This window comes from Drosophila albomicans, chromosome 3 (genome assembly GCF_009650485.2).
Source record: "Drosophila albomicans strain 15112-1751.03 chromosome 3, ASM965048v2, whole genome shotgun sequence".
NCBI lineage: Eukaryota > Metazoa > Arthropoda > Insecta > Diptera > Drosophilidae > Drosophila > Drosophila albomicans.
This window is the reverse complement of record NC_047629.2, coordinates 32,336,442-32,355,626: the sequence shown is the minus strand read 5'-3', so window position 1 is coordinate 32,355,626 and position 19,185 is coordinate 32,336,442. Positions and strand designations below refer to the sequence as shown.

General features: G+C 36.2%; 2 protein-coding genes across 3 annotated transcripts in view; both read left to right on the top strand.

Annotated features, from left to right (window-relative positions):
- LOC117567568 (probable nuclear hormone receptor HR3) overlaps positions 1-19,185 on the top strand; it is a 42,208-nt gene that overhangs the window by 6,351 nt on the left and 16,672 nt on the right. Inside the window, exon 1 of one of the 2 annotated variants that reach the window (XM_034247634.2) lies at positions 7,781-8,209. The exons of the other annotated variant lie outside the window; for it this stretch is intronic. Within the exon in view, the coding sequence (XP_034103525.1) occupies positions 8,080-8,209 (130 nt within the window). The 5' untranslated portion in view covers positions 7,781-8,079. Of the gene's footprint in view, positions 1-7,780; positions 8,210-19,185 lie in introns of those variants that run through there. 2 annotated transcript variants of the gene reach the window in all.
- LOC127565701 (putative uncharacterized protein DDB_G0283779) lies at positions 6,738-7,836 on the top strand. The gene is given in 2 exon segments (XM_052005564.1): positions 6,738-7,044; positions 7,047-7,836. Coding segments are annotated over 2 exon segments (330 nt in total). The 5' UTR covers positions 6,738-6,825; the 3' UTR covers positions 7,158-7,836.

Sequence of the window (19,185 nt, the reverse complement as noted above, 5' to 3'; positions counted from 1 at the left end):
ACAGATACAGATACAGATACGGATACAAGTGTGTGCGTTGCGGCAGAGTTAATTGTATGCATTACAACAATAACAACACATAAATTAGCTACAAAATATTAATTTATTAACGTTTTTCGTATTTCTGTGCGACTACGAAACATTTTTGTTGCTTTGCGCGCGTTGCGAATTTTGCAAAACTAAACTGAAAGTCGGATTGCAACATCATCAGCAACGTCGTCGACGTCGTCGATACTTAAAGTTCGACTCGTTTCGTTTAGTTTCGTTTGAAATCGAAGTTTCCTTAAGCTAAACTCAATATTTATATTATTATTTCACTGCTGTGACTGAACTTTGACTCCGGTTTACCTTGACTGTTGCTCTGATTATGCTTTAAATATGATTTCTAATTTTTGTCATTTTCTTTTTCTCTTTGTTTTAATCCATATTATTTAAAAAGGCTTTTTTGCAAAATATTTGATAATATATGAAAAAAAAAAATACAACAGTTTAGCGAATTGGAAATGCTAATTAAATAATCGTAAATTGACAGCACGGCCTTAATAAATCTACGAAATTAACTAAAAGTTTAGCATAAATTATATATATTCATTTACTGAGCCTAAGCAATACTTTTTGATGGGAATTAATGATGGATAGTTTCAATTAACTTTGCCAAATCTTTAAATTTATAATTTTTTAAAAGCCTTATCATGAAATATTTTTGTAATAAATTAAAATTCCAATTTAATGGGGAAATCTTTCAAAACCTTGAAGTTTTTAAAAGCTTCGAAAATAATTATAGGATTAATGTCAAGAAAAATTCAAGATATTTTCCAAAATTTCTACTTATAGAGTATTAAATAAAAATGCTCCTTTTGTTCCTGTTAAAATGGAAATATTTACGATTATAAAAAGTTTAGAAAATTGTGTTAGCATATTAGTTCAGAAAATTAAAGAAGATATATCTATATCTATATCTATATATATATATATATTTTTTTTTAGTGTTTTTTTTTATGATTTTATGTTATTTCAATAAACTAATGATATGGGGCAATTAAAGAAACCATATTTATAAAAATTATTAATAATTACATGTAGCTAACACTTAAATTTGAGGCACAACTTTATTATATATAATCTGGCGCTCTTTTAGTGAATAAAATACATCCTCTCTACTATAAAGCAAACTAAATGCAATAAACATTCAGCACATTTTGGAAGTTTTTATAGTAAAAGCTTTCCTAAGGCTTATAACAATTAAAACTTCATGAATGCGCATTTAATTCCATAATTGAAAGAACAATTTTAGTTGCATACTTCGAGTACTTAACGGCTTTTAAAATGCGTGCAGCAACCAGTGTTGTGAAGCGTCGCATGTGTTTTGTTTTTCTATTGTTGTTGTTGTTGTTGGTTTTTTGGGCGTGCATAACCTATAAAAAATGCATTTGTGCGCAATTCGCAAAGCCATTAGAAACAATTTTCATGCATAAGTAAGTCGTTGAGGAAAAGTAAGCTAAAGCTGTAATTAAATGGCGCACAGGATGATGGCAAGGAAGGAATGAACAATAAAGCCCAAAGCCAGACAGAAAGAGAAAGAGACAGACTCATAGAGAGAGAGAGAGAGAGAGAGAGAAGGGAGGAAGAATGGAAAGAAGTCAACTGCAATGCACACAGTTTGGCCTAAAAAGCAATTGACCTGCTAATTGGGAATTTCAAATGGAAATGACAGTAGACAACGACGACGTAGCCGAAAGAGAAGCGCAGTCCAAAAAGGAAATGAACGAAAAATCGGCAACAAAAAAAAAAAACGCACTCAAAGTAAAAACAACAAAATGCTGTAATAGTAATATGGCACACAGCTTTTTCCGCCTGCAGCGCGCAAAGCTTTGTGTAAAGAGAGAGAGAGAGAGTATGCACTCTCTCTCGTAATGTAAAGAGCAAGCAACGACAACAGCTGATTAGGAAAAAGCGCGCGCTGCTCACTCTTCCCCACACACACACACACATGCACACATACACTAACGACGCTCTCGCCCCAACACACAGCGCCAGTGGAGCGGTTGCCATAGCGAATGAACGGCACAAAGCGTAATGCTGAAAGAAAAAAACACAAAAATTGAAGAAGTCATCGGCACAGAGACACATATACCCACTCAGCAGGCAGCGACGTTGACGTCGTCGTTGTCGTCGTCGTCATCAACAGAGTGCTTTGGCTTTGCTGCTTGGGTTAGCGAACGATAGACAGACAGACAGAGAGAGGGAGCACAAATGAGAGAGCGCAACGTGGCTACAAATATATTTTTGCTCTTTGGCGCGCGCTCTCTTTGGATTTGAGTTACGTGCGTGTGTGTGTGTGTGTGTGTGTGTGTTGTGAGTTGCTGCCACAGTGAGGAGGCCGCAATGCGGCGCGCCTTGGACAACGAACTCGATAACATTTTGAGGCAGTCTTCAGCTACACTTCGTATTGAGCGTATCGCGGCGGCGGTAACGATGCGTTGCGCGTTGTATCTTTATTATTAATTATTTGTTGTTGTTGTTTCACAAAATAAATACATATAAATACGAATACAAAAAAAAAAATCAAATATATATAAATATATTATATATGATTTAAGTGTGTGTGTGTGTCGTCGTATCTCTCTCTCTCTCTCTCTGTCACTCTGTCTATCCGTGTATGCGTTTCTTCAACTGTTCCAACAACACGCGCGTCTCTCGTCTTCGTCTCCAAATTTTCGTGTGCGGTGTGCGGTGCGGTGGTGTCCCGGGTGCAACATCAGCAACATCTGCAACACCAACAGCAGCAGCAGCAGCAGCAATAGATAAAAAAATAATTCAAATGCACAGCAACAAATGTTGCAACATGCCAGGCTAATTTGCTGTTGGTGGCATCTGTGAAGTTGTTCGGTTTCAACCAAAACAAAATATTAATTATAGCAAACAACAACAACAACAAGAATACAAATCAAGTCTAAAGTGTGCATTCAAATTCCAAATCGTGCCTAAATGCAACTGCAACATCGTTGGCGATGCGACAACAACAACAACTGCAGCAACTGCAACTGCAACTACAACAACAACAAAACGGAAGTGCAAGTGACGTAATTTATTACTACAGACTCCAAAAAGTCGTACAACAAAAAATGCAAGAAAATTTATTATGAACTTTTTGGAGCATTTTCCCTCCCCCAACACGTCACGCCCGCTTTCCACAATCACTACGATTGTGTAATAAATTACTGTGTGTGTGTTTGCTCCACTGTGCATGTGTGTGTGTCTTATAAAAAAAAGAAAATAACTCCCCTTTAAAAGGATAATTTGACCGCAAGCTTTAATTGGATTAAAATACCAACAAAAACCAGAATTGGATAAACTATAAAAAAAATACTTTTGAACAGAAAAAAACACAAGAAAAACTGAATTTCAGCTGAACAATTTGGATTAACTATTGGATTACACATGGATTATAAACAGCTCATCACTGTTGCTATATTTTTTATTAATACTATTATTTATTGTTATCTCAAAGCTTTTTCTAACATTTGAATTTGCCTTTAAACACTAGCATTTGGGCCTTTATCTGATTGTACAATTTAGTTTTCTACTTTAACTCCAAACTGAAACGAGGTTGTCCCTTAAAATTGTCGAGGAATTAGACTTTTAAAAGCTTTCAAGCTCCTTTCGAAGTAAATGGATTGTAACACTTGAATTGACTTCTAAAAGCTTTAAAAGCTCCCTTAAAAGTCTATAAATTTGGGCCCTTAATATGGAATTTTATGAAGATTCTTCTTTGCTTATAGATATTATAGAATTGATTAATCTTTTGGATCCCGGATTGGAGTATATTTAAAAAAAAACCTGAAAGAATTTTAATACATTTTTTATAGATTAAATTTCATCTCAATATAGTATTGTATAGTTTACTTGAAACCAACTGCAATCATTGAATTTCCAGAGAAGTGAAATAAGTCTAAAGCAATCCACATAGATCAATCTTTATCTCAATCTTATAGGAATTTTCATAATATAAAAATACTCCAGCAGTTTTCTTGTAAAATGTTGATATAAGCCAGATGACTTTAGGGAGAACCCGGATCTTTACGTCAATCCAATTGAAATGTATGACTGGGAACTGGAAAATCCCGTAAATTCGGAAACAATTTCCCCAATGAATTCCATTTTAAAAATGCTGGTAGACTTCAAAAAAAAGAGTTATAATTGTATAGCGATAAAGAAAGCGCTAAAAACTATACTAAAATTTGTAGCTGAGATAAGATGAGTTGAGTTAAGTTGAGAGTATGCAAATATGGCTCATCATCAACAGTCAGACAACAGTTAAAAGTTCACAGTAATAATCTTTCATAATGGGGAGGGCACATTGTGTGGCAGCCACGCCTTCCCGCCCATTACCCCCAGGTAGAAGACAATGCAAATTGTTTGGCCATTGTGCCCAGTTATGATTATCAGACATTATTATAGTTGTAGTTGTTGTTGTTGTTGTTGTTGTTGTCATAAAACTAGACAGTTTCTTTTTGCAACTGCAACTGTCGTCTAAATAGTTGGCAGTCGACTCCAGTTGGTGGTAAAAAAAAAAAAAAAAAAAAAAAAAACTCCCCACAGTAAGTCACCCAGTCGAGTTCGGTTCAGTTGAGTTCAGAGCACCTAAAGCAGCGCTGTCTACGCCCACAGTGCACCCCCCAACCCCACCCCTCCTCTCATCACTTGGCACTCCCACACTCCTGCTGGTGCTGTCAGCGTCGCAGTCAGCGTCAACTGTTTGCATTAACGTTAGTAGAACAACATTGCTAAGCACACACTCTATGTGTCGTCTATAAGTGTGCCAGCCCAACAACCACCCTAGAGACGCAGCCGCCAAGCGGGCGAACGAGCGAGGGGGGAAAAGTAAACCCAAGGCAGCAACAACAAAAAAGAAATGAAGAAGAAGCAGCGGCAGAAGCAGCAGCAGCGACAGCAGAAAAAGCCTAGCAGCGACAGCAGCAGCGCCTATGCACATGTATAAGTGTGTCTGCTTGTATGACTGTGTGTGTGGCTCTAGCATAGGTCATTGGTCTTTTTCGGCGTCAACGTACTGCGACAGCGGGGCAGCGCAGTCAGCATGTAACTTTGTCGTCAGTTCTTATTGCTGTTGCTGTCGCTGTTGTTGCTGTTGTTGTTGTTGTTGGAGCTCTGTGCTCGCTGTGTTTGCCGCCTCCCTTTTTCGGGCTTGACCGGCTTAGTACCGTTAGTAAGTTCGTTGTCGTGTTCGTGTTCGCTGCTCGCACACTGAGAGAATTCTTTTTTCGAATTTCATTCGCTGCTCTTCTTGTTTTTGTTGCTGTTGTTGTTGCTGTTGTTGTTGCTATTCATTTTCATTTTCTTTTCAGTTTATTTGACGCTGTCGCTGCCCCGTTAGCGCTGCCTAGCGCTTCCCACTGTTTCCGATTGCGACTGCGACTGCGATGTCGGTGTTCTGCTTGCTTCGTTTTGTATATGTAAATTTCTCCATTACAACAATATAAAATGCTGGCGCTGCTTTAGTTACAATTCTCGCTGTTGTTGTTGTTGTCGCTGCTGGCACAATTTCTGTTGTTGTCGCTTTGGTGACGACGGCAACAATAGCAATAGCAACAACAACAACTACAGTTTGTTGGTGACGTATTTGCATGTCTGCGTTTTGCTGGCTTCCGCATTTGGAGTTCCAATAAACTAACCTCCCCTCTCTCTCGATCAGCGTCTCCCTTTCTCCACTTCACCCACACTCGCCGCCTGCCTAAGCTATGTGGCTGTCTCGCTTGCACTGCCAACTCCTTGTTGTTGCTAGTTGTGGAGGAAGAAGAAGTAAAAATGTTTTATATTCATTGCTTTTGCCCGTTTGCCGGCATGCTGAAGCTTTGGGTCATAGAACTTTTTTCACTGTTTACAAGCACACACTCACACTCTCACGCACATGTTATTGCTGCGTTCACTCCCTCTCTCCCATTTCGTCTAGCTCTCTCTCGCTCTCTCGCTCAGTCGCATACGAACTGAGCTTTCGTTGTGAGATTTATGTTGTTGCTTTTGCTTTTGCTGCGTTTGCTGCTTCGTGAACTGCATTTCCATGCTCGTTTCTCTCCTCCTATTCCTCTTCGTCGCACTCACACTCCAGCCTATGCTGCTATTATGACTAGGCGGGCCCCTCTTCCCGCCTCTCCTTCCCCCACGCCAGACGCCACTGTTTGGCTGTCTAGCACCCTTAAATCTCATTTCTATATCGATTTTTCATGTTCATGTTACATTCTCATGCATTTGCTGGTTTTATACTTTTTTTTTTGTGGGCAGTGGTTGGGGTTGTTGCTGAGGGGGAGAAGAAGGGGGCTGGGTTTTGAGTTTGCTCGTCCCGACACAGTTTTCATGTCCTGTTTGGCTTGTTTGATGTCTGTTTTTGTTCCTTCCCTGTTTAAAGGCAAATTCAATTATTGGAAAAATTCATTCACACACACACACACAAGACGCAAACACACACATACAGAGAGGAGTGTGGAAGATTTTTTGATCCACACACACACACACACTAATTGATCTGTTCGATTTCGCAGGCAGTGTTTTGTGCCACGCCCACTAAATTAACAATATGCTGAATGCCATGCATTGGCCATGGCTAACAACGCGCAGCAAAAGCATTTATATAACGGGCCAAACCATTTTATACATCAAAGTGTTTAAATAAACAAAATACAACAATTCAAAATAATTTGCAAAGTAATTATTACAAAAAAAAAACAAACACAACAAACAACAAAAACGAAAAAGAAAAAGAAAACCAACAAAATTCACTTGAAATGCTGTTTTGAAGAATGCCCCTAAATGTCTTCCGGAATTAATTGTCGTGAAATTTTCGTATTTTTGGAAATTTTGATTTGGAATCAAACAAAACAGAGAAATCGACAAAACAATGAGCATAACAACAACAACAACAACAGCATTGCCAACAATCACAGCAGCAGCAACAGCAACACTCACAACAACAACAACAACAGCAGCAGCAAGAAGAAGAACAGCAGCAACAACAACTTAAAAATCACAGCAACCAAATCGCAGTGAAAGTGCTAAATCAACAACAACAACAACAAGCGACACAGCTCACCATTTTTCAAGTGCTGAAAAAGCCGCTGAAAAGGGAAGCAGCAAATTCATAAACGAAAACAAATTCAAAGCAGCAACAAAATTGCTATAAAAAAAGTTAAATATATATATAACATTTCTAAAATAAATATATACGCGAACAAGTGTCTTATTACATAGTTAAATAGTTTACAACCAACAACAAAAAGGAATAAACCAATAATCAGCAAAGCAAAAGAAGAACGGAGAAGAAGAAGAAGAAGCAGCAGCAGCATTATTCAAATAGTTAAATACAGAAAATAAAAATAAAAAAATAAACAAGTTTTAGTACCTACAGGCCTGAAGACAGAACATTAGAACTATATATACACACAAAACAACATATATATACATATATATATATATCTATATATAGCTATAGTTATATACACCTATACAATACATATAAACTTTATAGATTGGCAAGAAGCAGAAGAAGCAGCAACTGCAGCTAAGAACACGCCCCCTGCCCCCCCACTGTGATATTAGTAATTTCACATATATAATAAACAACAAAATAAAAACAAAACTTCAAAGTGCAATAAAAATTCAAAATAAATACAACAAATAAATAAATAAATAATCCCCATCCTTGGGCAATCCTACGCCGTGCAGCTCTACAATAAAATAATAAAATAATAAAACAAAAAAAAAAAAAAAAAAACAAGAAAAACAAATCGGAAAAGCGTTTACTTTAGCCTAGTTACATAATAACAACAACTGGAAAATTGCTGCGAACATTTTTTTGTATCTAAGCGATTGCAATTAAGTTGACACACACACATCTACGGGCTATGTAGCTGTGTGTGTGTTGAAAAGGATAAAGCTAAAGACGAGAAACGAATTCGAAATCAAGAAATCGAGAAATCAAGAATTCGAATTCGAATTGAAGACACGCATTAAATAAATAACAAGTACAAGTTTTGGTGGCAAGCGCGCTTAGACGTCCTTTTAATTATGTATACGCAACGTATGTTTGACATGTGGAGCAGCGTCACTTCAAAACTGGAAGCACACGCAAATAACTTGGGTCAAAGCAACGTGCAATCGCCAGCGGGACAAAATAACTCAAGCGGTTCAATTAAAGGTAAACACACACACACATCAATCCATCAATTAATCAATATAGCATTAAGAGCTTACTTTAAGGGTGTGAGTTTTTTTGTTTTTAGTTGTACATCTTTCGTGATAAGAAAGCTTTGGGTAATCTACAAATAAAAGGGCTTAAATCTACTTTCAAAGTTTATTGCCATTTCGGTAGATAGCTAAAGTTGAAATAGTCGCAATAAAATGAATAAAATTGCAATTTTAATAGCTGATGATGTAAGCCGCAAACAACAACAAAAAAATGATACAAGATTTTTCCAAATGCTGCAGCTCTAAAACTAGCTACTATAAGCATAAACAAACCATAAAGTAAACATTCATAAAAAAAAGAAATTACAGTTTCAATAAAACCTCACATTTGAATTGTACTAAAACGAAAGTTTAGCTTGAGTCCTGATCAGCTGGGGATACCCTGTAAAATATAAATGTTTCCTCCTTGAGAATTTCCAGAAGAAATAAAATTCGATAATATATGGTTTCTATATTCATCTTTTCAATGATAGACATACAGTTTCAATAAAACCTCACATTTGGATTGCAATAAAACAAACGTTTAGCTTGAGTCCTGATCAGCTAAGGATACCCTGTAAATGCTAAAAGTTTTCACTCTGAGAATTTCACTAAGAAATAAAATACAATTATGGTATATGATTTCTATCTTAATCATTTCAATAATAAAATTACAGTTTCAATGAAAGATTAAATTTGAATTCCACTAAAACGGAAAATAAGTTTAAATTCTGATCAGTTAGCGATACCCTATAAAACATAAAAGTTTCGTCTTCAAGAATTTCACTAAGAAATATAATTCTATAATATATGATTTATATTTCAATCATTTCAGTCATCAAATTTCTGTTACAACTAAAGCTCAAATTTTAATTCCGCTAAATTCAAATGAAATTTGAATACTGATCAGCATACCCTGCAATAAATAAAAGTTCCCCCTTTCAATTTCATTAAGATTTAAAATACTTTAATAAATATTTTAAAATTTTAATGATCAAATAACAGCTACATAAAAAGCTCACATTTGAATTCCGCTAAAACCAAAATTAAGTTTGAATTCAGGATCAGGATACCCTGTAAAAGATAATAGTTTCCTCTATGAGGATTTCATTAAAGTTTAAAATACTTTAATATATTATATATGGAATTCCGCTAAATTGAAATTGTAATTCTGATAAACTGTGGATACCTTGTAAATGACTAAAGAACAATGCACTATATAAAAAATAGAATGAAATATAAAAGAACTTTAGTAATTATAACAAAATAAATACTCAAAAATATATTTTTGAATCATTTCACCGATCAAAGCTTAGCAGGCTTAGCTTCCAAATGAAATCAACGATACGTTAGCAAAGTTAAGCTCTGTCTGCTTTGATATTAAGTTAGTTAGTCACTCAGTCAGTCGGTCAGTCAGTCAGTTTGCTCGGCTTGGCTGCCTTGATTAGCTGATTTGGCAGCGAGAGGAAGGCAGGTTGCTGAAATAATTTAAGCTGCTGCTGCTGTTGCTGTTGCTGCCGTCGCATCGTTGGCAGTGAAAGTCACTTGAGAGTTGAGTTTGAGTTTCTCAACAGCAAGCGGAATTATTGTAGGGAAATCCATGAAATTCGTAAATGAAGAAAGACGCAACGCAGTCAAAGCAAAGCCAATAACAACAGCTGAATTACGAAACATTATTGCACACACACACACACACACACACACACACACATGTATCAAGTGTGTGTTTCTCTGTCTCTTTTCAACATTGGTGCTATCTCTGTTGCGCTTTGTGTTTGCATTAACAATTAAACTAATTCGACATGGCAATCAGTTTGCTGACGAGTCACCTCCAATAAGCCTTCATAAAAGAGACCCTTTTTTTTTGTTGTTGTTGTTGTATATACATTTGTGTTGCCATCGCTGACTCACAGATACATTTGTGCGACTTGTAGATACATTTGCAATAGGTGCAGATACTCACACTCGCACACACTCACGTATGTGTTCAAGCAACTGGCAAATTAAAATTCGCGCGCCAGCAATAAAAAGCGATATTGTAATGCCAACAATTTCTTTTGCCTTTTTATTTGTTGCGTTTCTTTTCTTCTTTTTTTTTTATTTTTTGGCTGTATAATAAATTTATATAAATATACAATGCGCATTACGATGAGGGCATAGACTTTTGTGTACCCTGTAATAGGGTAGTAATATGTATGTATTTCTTATATACAAAAGAAACAAAAATAATAAAAATAAATCCAAGTAATTAAAAAAAAGAAAATTATAAAAATAATATTATAAAAGGAAACATTTTGTCTTAAGAAACTATTAAAATTGTGGCCTTATATGATTATCTTTGTATGATGATATCTAATTCATATTTTCTATATTTCTATATTCAATGAAAATTCTAAAGCTAAGGAATAAACATAATAAAAGTTCTCTTAACGCTTTTCGAACTAAATTTAACAATCAAAATAGAATACGATTAAATATAAACATCTTGATACACCTTTCAAATCAATTTTCTATATCTCAAATTTCACAATAAGCGAAATTTCAGATTGCAAAGTAATTCAAAGTCGAGCACACTTGCTTCTCTGTATACACAAAAAATAATGTTTGTCCCCTCAATTTTCATGTTTTCTTTGAAATTTCATTGCACCTAAATAGAACTATTTTTATATCATCTTTAAATTTCACGAAATATTAAATTGCGAAGTAATTCAAAGTCGAGTACACTCGCTTTGCTTTGTGCACAAAAAATAATATTTGTCATTTTTAATTTTCACGTTTTCTTTGACATTTTTATGCATTTTATTATTGTTTATTACACGATTCGTTGTCAAATTAAAACTATTTTTAGCTGCGATGCTTAAGAAGCAAATTGGATATGAAATCCATATATATATAATAATATATATATTTGTACTAAATTTGATTTATATGCTTGCAATTAATGCAGCTAAACTTTAAGCTATTCCTCGCCTCGTTTTGAAGCACTTTTGGTCGCCCATTTTCGAATTTTGTCGCCTAGGGCCAGCTTATCAGAGAGCTGGCGGGGTCAGAACTTTGCGTTCTTTGACCTCTCGCTAGCGGGGTCAGCGGCCCAAATGAATAATGAGCATTTGTCAGGCTTTTTGGTTTTATGGTTAATGCGTATTTCTGGGCCTATCAACGCAGGACGCCCGTCATAAATCTTAATCGCCAGCCCTCAATCTCTCTCTCTCGCCTTTTCTATTCCTGGGTGTGCTTGTGTGTGCTTGTGTCTGTGTAAACCTTTTGGACCGGCAAATGGTCATTTTATCCCCAAAACGCCAACGCCAACCCCATCATCTAAACCAACTCACACCCCATTAGGCAAACCACCCTTGGAAGTCAATCAAAGCACAAAAGTTGCGTGAGCTGCGGGGCCTAAACTAAATATTTAGCATTAGACGTTGTGCGTTTACAAGCGATATACAAGCTATAAAATATGCCTACATTAGAGCACTCATTAATTAGAGAACGCATTAATCTCACATTAATATCTACAAGCATAAACATTGACTTTGTTACCTCAACTAACGCTGGGGAAATTCCTAAGCGGCAAATTTTGCATTAAAGCTTGTATTATTAAGATCATATGCATTATTTGAGCATTAGAATGAGCTTTGCAAGCTTAACAGTTTTCATTAAAAAGCTGCTTCATCATGTTAGCTTACTTTTTAAAGCTTTAAAAATGTATCGAATATTATTAAAACATAATTTATTGATAAATATATTAAAGTACAATTTGTTAATCTAACAGTTTTCATTAAAATATTCAATGAGGTATTTTTAAGCTCTTGTGTAATGCTTAAAAAGCTTATTTTGAAAATTGCATTAGTTTTTAATTGAAAAGTTTGAAAACTTAACAGTTTTTATTGAAAAACTTCTTTATTACTCGTGTTGGAAGAAAATGCGTTGTCTGAAATAAAAAATGCAGTTTTAAATAATTGCATTAGGAAATTCATTAGAAAAAAGCAACTTAAAACTTTTTCTGTTCTCAGAGCATCACAAATTAAGAAATTTCCCACTCATTAAAATGACTCTACACTTATTGAGCTTGCAGTTTACTTGGAAAAGATTTATGTCATTTTTAGAGGTAGTTTTCATCTGCATTTCCCAGCCAAATCTCAAGCCAAGCGACCTTAGGTTTTATATTTATTTTCTGTTTGTTATTGTAACGGTCGTAAAAGCGAAGTTTTCCTAGAGTGTTTGCCACTTCGTTAATACGCAATGTTAGTTTTTCCCATTTTCCCTCATTTTCATTTGTGACTTGTTTTCACTTTGTTGGTTGTTTTTTTTCGGATTCCCTCCCCACCACGAAAAACGAAAAACTCGAACAATTAAAAGCCATCAAAAAGCTGCTACTAAAACTGTTTTTAGCTGCGTGCGTTGCGTGTGCACGCCGCAGGGGGGAAGTTTGGAATGGGAAGGGGAGACAAGAAGGAGTAGGAGAAGGAAGAGTAGAAGGGAAAGAAGGGGGAAGGGGAGGTAGGCCCTAAAGCGCTCGCAAAACTCAACGAAATATGCATGCAATTTGCCTTTATGACTTCCGCGACAGCAGCAGCAACAACAACAACAACAAAGACGACGACAGCAAAAGTGATGGCAAGTTTTTTTTTTTTATTGAAATTTTCACTTTGAGTTTTGCCAAAAAGGCAACAGGCAACTTCCCTCCCCCCTTCTCCATCCTCGCATTTGGCAGTACTTCATAAAAATATACAGCCAGAAGAAACAAAAAAAGAAAAAAGCGAAAGAAAGAAAAAGAAAGAAAAGAAAAGAGCGGCGACGACAACGACGACGACAATAAAATGTGAAACAGAAACAGAAACAGCAAACAGATAGTACGGTACAAAGTGAAAGAAATGCGGCGTAAACAGAAAGCGGCCAAAAAAAAAGCAACAGCAACAACAGAAGCAACGCAAGATTCGTTGTCGAAAGTGGCTGGCGATCATAAGCCCTCCCCCCCTCAGAGGCGGGGGCAGGCCCTTGCGGCACACAGTGCAAGCGAAAACCGTCAAAAATTCAAAAGAGAAACACACAACAAAGCAACAGCAACAAAAAGTTGTCGCTCAACGTTGTTGTTGTCGAGTGAAATGCCTGCGTTGCGTTTGCTGTTGCTGTTGCTGCTGATTGTGTAGTCTAGGCACACACACGCACATAGCTTGCAGGTCGTTCCCTAGCCACCCACCCAGCCAGCGAACGTTCGCTCCCTCCCTTCCTCCCTCTCTATCAGTCTCCACCCGAGCACACACAACGCAGCCATAAACACTAAGCGCGATAGTGCGAACGCCGCAGCAAACTATAAAGCAACGCATTGTAGTTGTATCACTCCCTCTCACTCTCTCGCTATTGTGTGTGTGTAGTTCTCTCAGCAAGCAAAGCACAATACAATCAGCAGCAGCGGACGAGGCAGCGCAGCGTCAACATAGTAAAAGTCTAAAATCGACAAAAAATTTAATTTTCGGCGGTCATTCACCCGAACAGATCCATACGCACTCACACACACACGCACGCACACTCACGCACACGCAAAGACGCGCCAACACAAGAAAGCACACAGCTCTCTCTCTCTGTCGAGCTCCCACTCTCTTATGGTCTCTCACACTCCACTCTCTCATCGCCTGCTTTCGTTCAGTGCGTGAGTGCGTGCGTGCATGTGTGTGTGTTCGTGTGTGTGCTGTCGCTGTCGCTGTCGATGTTATGCGGGAGCGTTGACGCGTCGACGTCATCGCAGCGCATATTACAACATGCGAGTTGCCAGAGGCAGGGGCTGGGTGACTGAGACGGCGGCTAGCAATCGAATTCGCTTTCACACACACACACACACACACACACACACATGTAGAATACGATGCTTTCTATGGCTTGACGATGCTGTCTACTTCGCTGCCTCTGCCTCTGCCGCTGCCGGCAGCAGCAGAAGCTCACAACTTGTATTATTATTATTTACGCATAAGTTGATGAAGAGCGAGCGAGAAAGAGAGCGAACAAAAGAGCACGAGAGTAGCGTTAGTTTTCTGTTGTTATTAGTTAACACAGTGGAACAAACCAAACACACAACTGCAACTAGTGATTAAATAATAACTAATAAATACAAATAATTTGTTAAACGCCATCTGCATAGCGATAGCTTATTAAAGTAATTGCATATAATTGTGCAGCAACTTTGGCATTTTGCCACACTGTGCCAGCAATTTGGCCCTTTTGTTTGCGTTTGACAATTATTGCGTGAATTTCCATTTACAAAAACAGAGAGTGGGAAAAAACAATCTAGAAGCCGCTTGAATTTTACCGTTTGGCTAATTTGATTTTCACGCCATATGCAAGTTTTTCGGCAAATGTCTCAAATATTTGAACAGTGGGGTCAGGGCGATGGAATTATTGAACTCCCCAAACACTCACGCACACAATTATGTATGTTGGAAAATTCCCATTACTCCGACAGCTGTTTGTAATGTGTGCTTTGGGGAAAACTGGGCAATTGAAGCTAGAAAAAAAATATGGGAATAGGAATTTCATTTTTTTTTTTTCGGTTTTTGCTGCTTGGGTTATGGAAATTCCAATTGATATATGGCACATGCAAATATTTTCAAAACTTTCGACTTGTTTGCAAACAAATAGAGCAAATTTTCGGCAAGTTCATTCGCTTTTGTCCCAGAAACTACTTTGGAAACCACATTAGTTTTTGTTTTTTTTTTTTGTTTTCTTTTGTGCGCGATAAATATGGAAATTTTCATTAAGTTTGCGGCCAGACATTACAATGAAACTCAAATAGCACACAGAATAGCAAATACTCTTTAAGTCAAGTATAGCAAAAAGACAATAAAAGAAATAGTTTAAAATTAAATGAATTTTGAAATTATATCAACTTTTGTTTTCGATTTAAATTTCACCTGTTAAATGGAGATTATTATGCTAACCCCTGAATACCCTTCAGGCACTTTTCGGTTTGAGTGTGTGAAAAGGTCATTGAACCTGTTGCTAATGTCTCGTAGCACTTGTCGTAAAGATAAGCCATAGACATAGTTTCTATTTTCTATTGTTAAGTACACCCAATACCTCAAATTCTCTCTCCCTCTCTCTCACTCTCTTTAGAAGTTATCTGAATGTCTGAGGTTTTCGTATTTTGATAGAGTTGTGTCGACAGTTAAACATTCAGATTGATTGCTTGCAATATAATAATATTTCGTCAATTAACAACATTCTCGATGATAATATCATTGAAAGTTTCATTGAATTGGCGTCTCGCATTGGAGTGTTACAGACTTTGTTTAATGATTGTCAACTACTAGACTATACTATACAATATATATATAGTTATAGTTATCTGCTAGAGGAAAATGTGTGTGTATATATGGAAAATGTGCAAGTATATATAGTAAAGTATTTATTAAGTGCTTAGTATTGCGAGATAAGCTAACCACAAATGTGTGTCATAAGGCCACAACTTCAATGCTATTGCACAGACAAGAAAAAGAATTGAAGTATATTCAGCTGTAGTCGAGTCAAGTCGTGTCAAGTGATTACAGCAATTACTCAGGCGTATTACAAGACATCAGAAATGTTTAAGAATAGAGGGTGAGATACAGAAACTACAGACAGTCGAAACTTGTATCCCAAAAGTTATAACTTATAAGAGAATCATTAAGAAATGTTACAAAATAGAAGACAAATTATGCTAAAGTTGCAAGTTAAACGTTTACGAATATGACAAAAAGATGACAGAAAAAATTTTAATTTAATTTGAAGGAGTTTCAAGAAGCTAATAGAATCTTTTCTGCAATCATAGCGAATATGGCACAAAGAGGAAACATGAAAGCTAAATTTGGCCTTAAAAACGTTTACGAATATGACAAAAAGATGACAGAAAAAACTTTAATTCAATTTAAAAGAGTTTCAAGTCGCTAAAAGATTTTTTTCGGCAATCATAGCGAATGTGGCACAAAGAGGAAATATGAAAGCTAAAACTGCCTTTAAAACGTTTACGAATATAACAAAAAGATAAAAAAAAAAAAATACTTTAATTCAATTCAAATTTTCAAAGAGCTAAATAAATACTGTAAGCAATAAAAACGTAGCTTTACGTTTAAGAATATAGTGCAAAGGGAAAAATAGAAAGCTCATTCGAGCTTAACGTTTACGAATACAGCACAAAGAAGAAACATAAAAACCTGTTCATTTTATCTTTATGCTGAGCTTCCAGCACTTTTAATTAGCATATGTTTAACCTATTGGCCTCCTCGTCAAAAAGTGCAATGCAGAAAATAGCTAAACAAATTTTGGATGAATGCAATTTGAATGTGAATAGAAGTGCAAGAAGAAGAAGAAGCAAAAGCTGCTGCTGCTGCAGTAGTTGAACAAATTCATGCATATGCATAGATGCAATAATATTATTCTAGCAATTATCTGGCCAGACAAAATGCAATGCATCAGTGGCCCCCACGGGGCCGAGCTGAGCATACAAAATACATGCACGCAACAAGAGTGATAGAGGAGAAGGCGGAGGGAAAGGAAGAGGAGGGAGGGAAGTCGTGCCACAGTTGCCGCCACAGACTCGCCACAGCAGCCGCAGCAGCTGCTGCTGCGTATCTTATCTATGCAACTCTCGCATAGCATTTAATGTGCGTGAGTTTGACACACACAAAGAGACAGAGACAGATGCAGATAGAGAGATACCTATAGATGTGGTTTACTTGTATGTGTTGGTGTGTATGTGTGTGTGTGTATGGACAGCAAATAAAAGATTGCATGTGCCCCACAATGCGGCGACAAACTACACAACACAACACAACAAAAAAATAAAGACCCAGTGGCAACTGCAGAACTTGTTCTTAGAATTGTTAGATGAGATGATGGTGTGAAGATAAATCGGGTGAATGCTGCAGAAAATAAATTAATAAATAAAAATGAAAAATTAAATAAAATATAAAGAACTGCTTAGCAAATCAAACTCGATAGAGCTGCTATTGAAGTCTCACATTAAAGAACGATTTTTAAATCTCCTCATGAAGTGATCTCCAGCTATAGGCTTAATAAAATTATTTGCTCAATAAAGTTCTCCATAATAATAGCTCCAAAGTAACAACTATTGTATTTTATTTATTTATAAGAAGCACATTATTAGAACAATACTAAATTACATTTTACAAGTAAACGTTTTTCAACTGAAACAAAAAAGTTTAAAGGCGAACTTGGTCTTTATCACATAAGCAGATTAATTTTTTGTAAAAACTATATTGAATTTTAAAATATTAAAAATGTTAGATTTATTTTGTATAGATGTTAGGAAGTTTTATAAAGACAATTTAAAATGTCACAGAATATTAGCTTAACATTTATTGGGATATTTAATGAAAGGTTCTTAAATTATAATAAAATATTGATATTATTGTTTATATCTACTAAAATGTAATGCTTTTAAAGTTTATTAAGAGTTGTAAAAAATATGTTATCAATTGGCAAATATATATTCAACTATGAATTTATGTCTACATCAATATTTTTGTTATGCGAAATTTAGTCAACAATAAGAAATTGTAAAGAAAGCTTTGCCTGAGAAAAATCAAAAATACAAATCAAAAATAAATCAAATACTCATACAGAAAGAAAAAATCCAGATTGAAAAAGTCTTGAACAATCTTGAAATAAGATTTTTTGGGTTGAAACAATCTTAAATTAAGATTTTTATGCTAAAATTGCAGATTAAAACATCTTATATTAAGATTAAAATCTTGATTCAAGAATGTTTTATTCTACATTGAAAAAGAGATAACAAATTTTGACTTAAGATATTATTCTTGACTTTACGACGTTTGTTCATTCTGTGTAGGAATTTTATGTTGAAAGGCTACAAATTCGAAGTGCTTAAGATTATTAATAGAGAACAATTTTAATAACTCCAAAGATAGATGAAGAACTACTCAAACAACTCTTTTCTTACGCTAACTCTGCATTGCACTTGGCAATATTTTCTCTATTTGTTCCACTGCAAATTCATGTGCTAAAATGCAGCCAGAACCTCTGCATATAAAGTGCGTAATTAGTCAACTATTAGTTGGATGTCAACGCAATAGCTATGCTGCTATTTTAGGTCTGCAAAACGCACAAAACAAAAAAGTAAAACAACTACCTTGATTAAGCATACGCGCTGTGGGACGAGCATAAAAAAGAGAAGCAGTCAAAGTCCCACTGGGTGAAGCGAGTCGCGCCAAATGAATAGACGAATGTGTACATATATATTTGTTGGAGTATGTATGTATGTGTGTGTGTGTGTGTCTACGTTGTTGTTGTTGCTGTTGCTGTATGCGCTGCACACACAAAAATGCAACTCGCCGACAAGTTAGAGGCGAACGAGCGCCGCCAACAAATGCGAAAAAACTGGGACAAAGTTGAACAGACGAGCCAAGGACGGATATTAGTGCACACAGTTGCATGATGGAAGCGATGGCAACAACAACAACAACAACAACAGTTGCAGCAGCAGCAATAACAACAACAAAGTTGGAAAAACAAAATGAATGCCTTTTAGTTTTGTGTATTTTATAGACGCTGCTGCTGCTGCTGCGGTTGTTTTTGTTGTTGTTGCTGTTGTTGTTAGCGGCGACTACTATATATATAGTATATATACACATACACATACATACATATATGTATATGTATTTGGTATATAGTTTTCGGATGATTTTTTCTGATTACAATTTGCATGCAACGTCAACGACTTTTTTTTGCTCGTTGTTGTCTCTTCTTTGGGCGGATGACAGCAGAATATTTTCGTGTTTCATGTTTTGTTACTCTCCACAGCAGCAACAACAACAACAACAACAATTGATGCTGCCGCCACCAGTTGTGGCATTCATTGTTATTGGGCATTGCGCATACGCCGCGTTGTTCCTTCATTCGCTTCGTTTCGTTTCGTTCTCTGAAATTAGACAGAAC